Source organism: Lactuca sativa, chromosome 4, assembly GCF_002870075.4.
Source record: "Lactuca sativa cultivar Salinas chromosome 4, Lsat_Salinas_v11, whole genome shotgun sequence".
NCBI lineage: Eukaryota > Viridiplantae > Streptophyta > Magnoliopsida > Asterales > Asteraceae > Lactuca > Lactuca sativa.
In genome coordinates this window covers 257,797,893-257,809,728 of record NC_056626.2, presented here as the reverse complement: position 1 = coordinate 257,809,728, position 11,836 = coordinate 257,797,893, and the positions used below count along the sequence as shown (strand labels likewise).

At 33.0% G+C, this 11,836-nt stretch overlaps 1 protein-coding gene across 1 annotated transcript; it reads left to right on the top strand.

Moving 5' to 3' along the window:
- Positions 1–8,624: 8,624 nt before the first annotated feature.
- Positions 8,625–11,277, top strand: LOC111890276 (putative receptor protein kinase ZmPK1). Its single transcript, XM_023886419.3, has one exon. The coding sequence runs from the start codon at positions 8,693–8,695 to the stop codon at positions 11,102–11,104; it is 2,412 nt and encodes an 803-aa protein (XP_023742187.1). The 5' UTR covers positions 8,625–8,692; the 3' UTR covers positions 11,105–11,277.
- Positions 11,278–11,836: the final 559 nt, after the last annotated feature.

Genomic DNA, 11,836 nt, shown 5'->3' with positions numbered 1-11,836 from the left:
ATCTCCTTTAATCTGTCAGTGTAATGTAGCTTCGTATCGACACCTATGATACAAATAAACTGAGTGGGTCAAGTTGGGAAACCTGGTGAGTACATAGGGTTTTCAACCCACAATAATAAACTTATTATGTTTTGTCATCAAACAATAAACCTGATTACCCATCCCCATTATCTTCTTTATTCTTAAGTATCTTCCCTAATAATCATCTATTCCTCATTATTTATTCCTAAGGATTGTCCTAAGGAATAGGTACGAAGTCAATCATTTCCTGGGTTTATCTAACAGGCACTAAGTCCATAGTAGCGAAGGTTCATCTAACAGACGCTAAGTCCATAGTTGCCAGGGTTTATCTCATTTATTGACAGTACTATTTTAAGGAGTTCACCCCCGATACATATCAATGGGTTTTTAAAGTATACCAGGTGAACACATGGTTCACAACACCTACAGGTTGCGTTCATGCTAGTGTTCCAGTAGACTATCTAGAATAGTCTGTGGTGGTCATCTATGCTCTGCTAGATGACAGGGTCATCGCTTGGGTTATCACGTGGGTCATCGCTTGGCTCATCGATCCTCACTATCTTTTACTAATCACATATCATTGCTCATCATTCATCTCATCTTTCATCACTCATTATTCATCTCATCTATAATCTACCCATCTGTTACCCATCATATTTATAGGTATAAAATACATATACAGTTTAAAACAATTAAAACATGTATATTTTTCTTCATCTAGCATAGCTATCAGGAACACAAGTAATATGTACACATAGCACGTCATTTATATTGAATACTTCATATATATATATATATATATATATATATATATATATATATATATATATATATATATATATATATATATATATATATATGTAAGATTAAAGTAACTATGCGCTCATTTGTTAAAGTGATGATCCAAACTTGGACAACGCTTTGCTTCTTAATAATATAATGTCCTTCGACGAAACCATGTATTATTACCACTAGATTTTAGTCTATTATTTACCATGACTAATTATTAGTCTTAGCATTATTATTATTATATAAACGTTCGAATAATATTTTCCAATCACTATATATAGACAGAGACCATGCATAAAACATCGGAGGGCAGGATCATTTTGGCATATAGCACTTCTGAAATCCAACAACCCTATACGGCCCTTTAAACCAGATTCCCCGTATCGCGAGTAGTTAAAAAGATATTAGAAAGACACTTAAATAAGTCATAATAATAGTCCAAATATTTATTATAAGTTCTGAATAACAATACTAATTTTAAATATAAGCTATATTTAAAATAGGTTAAACATAACTTACTTACAATGGGGTTTCTGTTAGGAGTCGGGCTCTGCAACTGCAGAACTTTGTCGCAGAATTTTTCTAAGAAAGATTCTTGCAGCGCTTCAGCGCAGGCCTTACTATACTAAAACTACAGAAAAAGAAGTCGAATCACGAGGGACCGAAATGCTCCGGTGACAATAAGAGAACGACTCTTGAATCAAGCGAATGGTGTATGAAATATGAGAGCCTAGAGGCTCTTACTTATAGTAATTGAATTTTCAAAAACCACTCTCTATATTTACTTAAATGATAAAACACCCATTTATAATACTATTTAAAATAGATTTAATAATATTTGTACTAAACTAATGTCCAAAGTACTCAGCACTAGTTTTATAACGACCGTATCGTCGATACCTTTCTAATGATATATACATATGTGTATATATGTACATGTATATATGATTTACACTATATTTTAATACGTAAATAAGCTATTAAAATTTATAACTCGTTCATACGAACTCCGTTTTTGACGTTCTTTATATCCACGCGTATCTATAGACGAGATCTACAACATTTGTTTAGACTCCGCCAGCTAATTTTGAATTTATATTTTTGTCCATATTTTTATAAAATTAAATGATTTTTCTAAAATCATAACTCCCTCGTATGGACGCCGTTTTGTTATTCTTTTTCTCAAAATTCATATTTTAAGCAGTACCACGATTTTCTTTTTGGTCACATTAGCCAAAAGTCAACCATTCACTTCGTAGCTTTTTCAGTCATATGTTCGTTGTGCGCAGCTGAATTTTATATCTTATAAAAATCATATTTAATTCGTACGAAGTCTGATTTCTTTGAAATTTATACTTTTGGGATCGAAAAGACGTGTACTTTCTATATATATATATATATATATATATATATATATATATATATATATATATATATATATATGTTTTGGTGCACTTATGTTTAGGATTTACGGACGATTCGACTGATTTTTCCTAATTTATTATATCTTAATAATCATTAAACATATAATATTCACATAATTATTATTTATTAAATTAAATAGGTTACAATTGTTGACCATAATTGTTACTTTGATTAAGATTATTTATCGTTGATAAAAGAAATTCATTTTTAATGCTTATTATTGACTGGCCCGAATATCTGGGTGTTACAATTATCCCCCCCCCCCCCCCCCCCTTAGGTTGATTACGTCCCAGAATCATCAACAAAACAGGGCTTGTATAATGACTTTGTACATTTCCTTTCCATCCTAGGTGATAATCGTAAGTATTATGTCCTTTCCAATGAGTATCTAACTCTAGGACTCCTTGACTGATGGCAGTCTGCAATGCACCCACTCTTTATCCTATGTTGGACTTTCAATCTTAACCTTCGAGTTACAAACTCAATCCTTATTGGAGATTCTTGCTTCTTCTTAAACATACTTAACTTACGAAAGGTCTTTACTTTGATTAACATAACAAATCGATGGGTCATGGTCTAATGACCTCTAGCATTTAACACTTTTAGCTATAAGCTTTTTACTTTCATGACAATCACGATACTTGTAGTATTTGCTTTGATTATCTTTAACTTCAATCTTCTGTCTTATGTCGGATGCTACATCGAACATGGTCCCTTGAACCACATAACAAACTCTAGTACCACTAGGATCAGAATAATAATCATCTTTTTAGTCATTATCTAAACGATAGTAACGAAGGACATGAATCAAATAGAATCAATTACTAGTGTGTTGTTAACCTTGTGACTTTCTTTAAACCAAGAGTGATTCTTGTGCTTTCGGTAGTATAGGCTTCTACTACCATTCACACCTACTCATACTCATCCGAAGTATTGTCTCGTAGTTTTTCCATTCATCATACAAAAAAATCACATAACAACTTAAACACAACAGATAAAAAAAAAACCAAGGTTTATATGACTCCTTGAAACGATTCAACAGCTGTTTAAGTTTAACCTATATTATGCCTCTAATAGGCTATACCACCGGATATTATCTATATGGATACTTCATACCTTGATCTTGGGATATAAAGTCCTCACTTCTAATTCCTAGCGTTGCTATCTGCTTCGTCAAGGATCATGTGGAATGCCCTTGGATTTAGCGGTACATTTGGCCTTGCTGCTTCATTTTTCTTTGGGCAGTCTCTAGAAATATGCCCTTCTTTGTTACATCTGAAACATACCTTCTTGTTGAATGTGCACTCATTGGCCTAATGCCCAGACTTTCCATACTTGAAACATGTCACCACTTCGCCACATTTTCCCAAGTGTTTCTTCTTACACTTATCGCACCATGTTGCTTCAACTCCTCCTCCTCCTCCAAACTTTGTGAATTTTCTCTCCTTGTTGGACTTTGAAGATCCTTCAAACTTCCTCTTCTCTCCAAATTCAACTCTTTCCAGACCCTTTTCCCTTATCTGGGTCTCAACATTCTTGGCTGCCCAGATGGCGGCTTTCAAAGTGGTTGTTTGTTTATCCAATGGACCAAAGTATGCTGGAAATCCATTGGCAAACTTGTTGACCTTGGAGAGTTTAGTTGGAACTAGGTAAGGAACAAGCTTCATCTTCTCCGTAAAACTTGCAGCATACTCGGTCACACTCATCCTTCCTTTCTTTAGGTTTTGTAACTCATTGTTAATCTCCAGAAGATCCTGCTCAGAGTAGTACTGTATTTTTAGTTGCATTAGGAAATCTTCCCAAGACATCTTGATTGCTTCACCCTTGGGCATCATATCAACTAGTAGCTTCAACTAGCTCAGTACTCTAGATATTAACAGGGGAACAGCGAGAGCGGTCTTTTGTCTATTGCTACAATCGCAACTCTCAAATATTGTCTCCATCTCAGAGATCTAGTCCATAAGTTCCACCATTGTCGGGCTTCCAGAAAGACATGTTGGTTTGGATACAATTAAATCCTTGTATTGGCATCCACATCCGTCATTTCCTCCATCTTGGTTATTCCTTCTAACCATTGGCAGTTCAGCTTGACCAATGGTCCTACTATAATTCCCTTCTTCCAACTGTCCATCATTCTGATCAGGCTGTTCAACAAGCATCATAGGTTCATCCCAATTCTGTTGAAGTAACCACCTTTTATTCTCCGTTTGATGATAAAACATCATCTGGATCATTACTTACACTCCTGTCATCATGATTGGCTCAGTTGCAGCTGCTACTACTGGTACTTGCTCAATCACTTGGGGTTGAGGCTGCTAATTCCTGTTTCTATTTGCGCTTCCAACTCCGCTTCGGGTTCTTGCCATTTCGATTTATACACCAAATCAGACATTTAGTGTGTAACGACGACAATTAAGATATGAAGATTTTATTTACGATCGACATGTAAATCCCCTTATTCCTCCAAAAAGTTACATGTCAGTTCTAATACCGTAATTAAACGTCTAGAAATCTAAACACATAAAATTTCCAGATCTGGTTGGCAATAGACCATGGATCCAATCAAATAATAGCATCATAAAGCATGTAAGGCTATAACATAAATCATTTAGCACATAAAAGTAATTTAGGCAACTTTCCTAAAATCAGCTAGTGCTCGTGTCTATTTAGGCATTCATCTTTAATATAGCAGACACTCATCTCACAATCATCGATTAGCATTCTAAGTTTAAGTCTAGAAATTATCCTGAAATTCCTAGTTCGCTTAAACTAATGCTCTGATACCAACTGTGACATCCGTAAATTCATGGTCATTTTAAAAAATTATTATGGTTATTTTAAAATCAAATATCCTTTTTAAAGAACAATGTTGTGGAATTTTGTTCCTAGAAAACATGATAAATGTTTTATCAAAGCATTTCACAAGAAATGTATTTGTTTATATTAAAATGTTGGGATGTCATTGTCAATACAGAAGCATAAGTATAAACAGACCTTACATTCTTTTACACTAGTGATTTACATCTCCTTTACTCTTTCGGTGTAATGTAGCTTGGTATCGACATCTGTGATACAAATATACTGAGTAGGTCAAGTTGGGAAACCTGGTGAGTACATAGGGTTTTCAACCCACAATAATAAAGTTATTATGTTTAATCATGAAACAATAAACCCAATTACCCATCCTCATCATCCATTATTCTTAAGTATCTTCCTTATGAATCATCTGTTTCTCATTATTTATTCTTAAGGATTGTCCTATAGAATAGGCACGAAGTCCATTGTTGCCAGGGTTTATATAACAGGTACTAAATCCATAGTTGACAGGGTTCATCTAACAGGCGCTAAGTCGATAGTTGCCAGGGTTTATCTCATTTATTGACAATATTATTTTAGGGATTTCACCCGCAATACATGTCAATGGGTTTTTATAGTACACAGGGTGAACACATTGTTCACAACACCTACAGGTTGCGAGCATGCTAGTGTTCTACTGGACTATCTAGAATAGTCTGTGGTTGTCATCTATACTCTGCTAGATGACGAGGCCATCGCTTGGGTCATCGCCTCTCACTATCTTTTACCGTTCATATATCATCGATCATCATTCATCTCATTTTTCATCGCTCATCATTCATCTCATCTTTAATCTACCCATCTTTTACCCATCATATTTATAGATATATATAATACATATATAATTTAACAGTTAAAAAATGTATATTTTTGTTCATCTAGCATAGATATCAAGAACACAAATAATATGCACACATAACACTTAATTTATATTAAATACTTCATGTCTATATGTAAGATGAAAGTAACTATGCACTCACTTGTTAAAGTGCTGATTCCAAACTCAAACAGAGCTTCGCTTCTTATCAATATAATTTCTTATGACGAAACCTATTATTATTACCACTAGATTTTAGTCTAATATTTACTGTGACTAATTATTAGTCTTAGCATTATTATTCTATTATAAGCGTTTAGACAATATTTTCCAACAACTATGTACAGACAAGGGTCAGACATAAAACACCGGACGGTAGGACCATTTTGGCATATAGCACTTCTAAAATCCAACAACCATATGCGGCCCTTTAAACAGATTCTCTGAACCGCGAGTAGTTAAAAAGATATTATAACGACACTTATATAAGTTATAATAATAGCCCAAATATTTACTATAAGTTCGTAATAACAATACTAATTTTAAATATAAACTATATTTAAAATAGGGTAAGCATAAGTTACTTAGAATGAGGTTTTTGCTAGGAGTCGGGCTCTACAGGAGCAGAACTTTGTCGCTGAATCTTTCTAAGAAAGATTCTTGCAGCGTTTTTGCACTCACCTTATTATACTAAAACAACAGAAAGAGAAGTCGAATCACGAGGAACCGAAATGCTCAGCGGATAAGAAGAGAAAAACTCTTGAATCAAGAGACTGGTGCAAAAATATGAGAGCCTAGAGGCTCTTATTTATAGTAGTTGAATTTTCAAAAATCAACATCTATATCTACTTAAATGACTAGACACTCATTTTTAATAGAATTTAAAATAGATTTAATGATATTTATACTAAACTAATATCAAAACTACTCAACACTAGTCTTATAAAGACCGCATCCTCAATACCTTTGATATATATATATATATATATATATATATATATATATATATATATATATATATATATATATATATATATATATGATTTATAATTTATTTTAATATGTAAATGTGCTATTAATAAATTATAATTCGTTCATACGCACTCCGTTTTTGACATTATTTATATCCACGCATAGCTATTGACGAGATCTACAACTTTCGTTTAGACTCCGCCGACTAATTTTTGAATTTATATTTTTGTCCATATTTTATAAAATTATATGATTTTGCTAAAATCATAACTCTCTCTTACGGACGCCATTTTTAGCATTTCTTTTCTCAAAATTCATATTTTAAAGAGTATTACGAGTTTCTTTTTATTCATATTAGCTAAAAGTCAACCATTTTCTTCGTAGCATTTTACGTCATACATTCGTTGTGCGCGACTAATTTTTTTATCTTGTAAAAATCATATCTAATCCATACGAAGTCGGATTTCTATTAAATTTATATTTTTGGGATTTGAAAGATGTGTACTTTCTATATATATATATATATATATATATATATATATATATATATATATATATATATATATATATATATATATGTTTTGGTGCACTTATTTTTACGATGTATGGACGATTCGACTGATTTTTTCTATTTTATTATATTATAATATTAATGAAACATATAATATTAACATAATTTTCTTTATTAAATCAAATAGGCTACACTTGTTGATCATAACTATTAATTTGGTTAAGATTATTTATCCTAGATGAAAAAATCATTTTTAACATTTATTATTGACTAGTCCGAATCTAAGGGTGGCAAACCAATATCGAACTTCACTTTGCGATGCATTCCCTTATGCGACCTTCACAAAACATAGTATTTCAAGTAGCATCTACCAAGCAGACGTTGTATACTTTGAATTGATATGCCCTTCTAATTACTCATGTGGCCCAACCTATCATGCTACAACTATGTCTTACATTTTACATGTTTTGATTTTAACAAAATATAAATTCACATTTTATTCATTGTTTCTATATATATTACATGTATAAAATAAAGAACATATATTCTACTTAATTGTCATATAACTATAAATAAATATTATAAGTAGATAAAATATTTAGTATTTTCTTAAATATATTTAGGAAAATATATGTATATATAGTTGAATATAAATTTATATTAAAAAAAACAATGCTTAATGGTAATTGTTAAAATGCCATATCTAAACCTTTAGCTAGAATATGTATTTTCAAAATTAATAGAATTAACGTATTCCTATTCTAATAAAAAAATAGTTTTAATCTACTTTTGACATGTGTCATCATATTAAGCCTTCTAATCAATACATATTTTTTTGTCATATGTCACCCTATTAAACCTCTTAATTAATATATGCCACTTGTCAACCTATTAATTATCTATTTCAAATTTTAAAATTTTTTACTTTAATTACAATAAATTAATAACAATGCAATAAAATTTAAAATAAAATTAATACAAATTATAAGGTGATATAATTTCATATATTTATTTAAATTAACGATTATAATTGATTAATAATTTTGTGTTCTAACTATTAAAGTTTAATTAATTTTGTAGTCGTGGTTTCACGAGTTATAAACTATTCTACAATATATAAATAAAAAAACATTTTAAATGGAAAGAGAAAATTAAAAAATATTAATAAAATAACACGTGAAATGATCATTTTCAAAAGTGTAATAAATTCATCTTTCGCAGTACCGTTGACCGTAGACTTTGTATGAATACTGAGTAATTGATTATAAGAGCATCGACGCCTGAATTCATGCTCGCCCTCAATGGCTGCGGCTTTTCTTTTCCAAGTGCTTGTTTTTGTGTTACTAACCCATACACCATTGATATCTCCCTCTCCAACTCCTCCATCACAACCACTGGTATTAAACCCTGGTTCATCTCTCTCAGTGGAGAACAAAAATGACATTTTGATCTCACCTAACGGCCTTTATACAGCCGGATTTTACAGTGTTGGAGAGAATGCATATTGTTTTTCAGTATGGTTTACTAAACCACTCGCAGATGGAAGTCACACCATTGTTTGGATGGCTAATCGAGATGTACCAGTTAATGGAAAACGTTCAAAGCTTTCCCTCCTAAAAACTGGAAATCTGGTTCTACAAGATGCAGATCAACCATTACCAATATGGACCACAACTATAAGAGATTCAACAGAATCTGCACAGTTGAAAATGAATAACTCAGGAAATCTTTATCTTCAAAATCATGATAATCAAATTATTTGGCAAAGCTTTGGCTCCCCAACAGATACCCTTCTTCCCGATCAACAGCTTACGAAAGATACACCACTTGTTTCTTCAAGAAGCTTAACAAACTACTCTTCGGGGTTCTACAAGCTCTTTTTTGACAACGATAATGTCATTAGACTTGTGTATAATGGACCTAAAGTTGCAGGCGTTTATTGGCCATCTCCTGAGCTACGTGCATGGGAATCTGGAAGGTCCACTTATGGTAGCCGAAGGATTGCTACCCTTGATTTCTCTGGTCGTTTCATCTCAAGTGATAGTCTTTTCTTCAACACATCGGATGCTGGAATTCAGCCATTGAGAAGGTTGACTATGGATGTTGATGGTAACTTCCGTGCCTACAGTCTCGATGAGATCAGAGGAGTATGGCAAGTTACATGGCAAGCTATGTCCGAAAGTTGCAGAATTCATGGAAGTTGTGGAGAAAATAGTACGTGTTCTAACAATCCTACACATGGTAGGAAGTGCTCCTGTTTACCAAATCACAAAATGATCAATCACACAGATTGGTCATATGGTTGTGAACCAGAATTCGAGCCGACATTATGTGATAATGGCGAAGATAATTTCCTAGAACTTCCTCACACCGATTTTTATGGCTATGATGCTAAATACATGCCGAATATAACACTAGATGGGTGTAAGCAACAGTGCTTAAACATCTGCAATTGCAAAGGGTTCCAGTTCAAATACGATAGAACCAAAGGGATTTTTCTTTGTTACGCAAAGTTTAAGTTGGTGAATGGATTCTCTTCGGTGAGTTTTAATGGTTCCATGTATCTAAAGCTACCAAAAACTCTACCCATATCTTCAATTAACAACAACGTTGTTCAGCGATTCACCTTAAACTGCAGTGAGATACCAACAATCCAACTTCCTAGAGCTTATGATAAGAACCCAAATGAAGATTCCATTAAGTCCCTGAAAATATTTACATATGTATTTGGAACACTGGAGATCATATGCATTATGTACTTCTTTTATAAAACCCGAAATCCATACAACAAATCACAAGGTTACCTTCAAGCTGCTACAGGATTTAAGAGATTCAGCTATCAAGAATTGAAGAAAGCCACTAAAAATTTCAGCAAAGAGATAGGGAGAGGAGGTGGTGGAATTGTGTACAAAGGATTATTGTCAGACAATCGAGTCGCAGCAATCAAACGTCTTAAACAAATTAGCAACAACCAAGCTGAAGCCGAACTTCTAGCAGAGATAACTACCCTTGGGAAGCTAAACCACATGAATTTGATCGAGATGTGGGGATATTGTGCTGAGAAAAATCACAGATTGTTGGTTTATGAGTACATGGAGAATGGATCATTGGCTCAAAATTTACATTCCAAGAAACTAGATTGGAGTAAGAGATTTGACATTGCAATAGGCTCTGCAAAAGGCTTAGCTTATCTACATGAAGAATGCTTGGAGTGGGTTTTGCATTGTGATGTTAAGCCTCATAATATATTGCTCGATAGTGATTTCAAACCCAAGGTGGCGGATTTTGGATTGTCGAAGTTATTGGAAAGAGATGGAACGTGTAATTCAGAGTTTAAGAAAGCAAGAGGCACAAGAGGTTACATGGCTCCAGAATGGTTGTTTATCAATCGTCCAATAACCTCAAAAGTTGATGTATATAGCTATGGCGTTGTGATGTTGGAGATGATAACGGGTTGTAGCCAAAGAAGTGATCTAAGTGGGCAATCTGAGAGAAAGCTTGCGAACTGGGTGAAGGAAAAGATAGTAGCAGCTGGTGGAAAGAATGACTGGATTGCAGAAGTTGTAGATGTTAATGTCAATGGCGAATATAACATGCGTAGAATGGAAATTTTGATTATGCTAGCGTTACAGTGTTCAGAGGAAGATGAAGATGCAAGACCAACTATGAGCCAGGTTGTGGATTTGCTGCTGCATGTTAAAGAAGATGATTAAAAGAAGTTGGAGCTCTGTGTTATTAATTTGTATGTGATATAAAATTACTTTCTCATTCAAGGATCTATGTCAACTAGTACGTATGTAAGTGCACATTATACAGAAAAATGGTTGTAAAAAATGTTCAGATACGAGAAGGTTTTTTACTTTTATTCATATTAAAATTGGATTAATCTCAAGATCTTAGATATATCGTATAAAGCTGACTACCATGTTACTAATTGTTAATCTTCAATAATTGTTGTACGCACCCAATCTAATTAGCTGTCGCAACTTGTTTGTCATAATTGCCTTAGCACGAATGAGATCGATGTGAATCTAATTGGCCATGGATATGGGACAGGATGTATCAAATTTTAATATAATTAAACATCTTGTGCAAAATTTCAACCAGCTTTTTAAGGCATCAGAACTAATAATTTTACTAATAAAACAAAATGTAGGTCAGCATTAATAGCTGATGGCAATAAGTATGATGGTAACTTGCATTAGGTCAAATGAGCCAAAAATGATTAAGGAACCAATGAGCCGCCATTGACCAGAAAAAATCTTAAAGTTGACATTAGATTTTCAACTACAGCTAGATGCGAATAAATAATTAAGTGTTTAATTACTTTCTCTTTACTTTTTCAAAATTAAAATTCATGAAGTCTCCTTATCATATTCATATTTGCACTGGAATTTAAATAATTCATTTTACAAGTAGTTCTCCATAATGAAATTTTAATAATT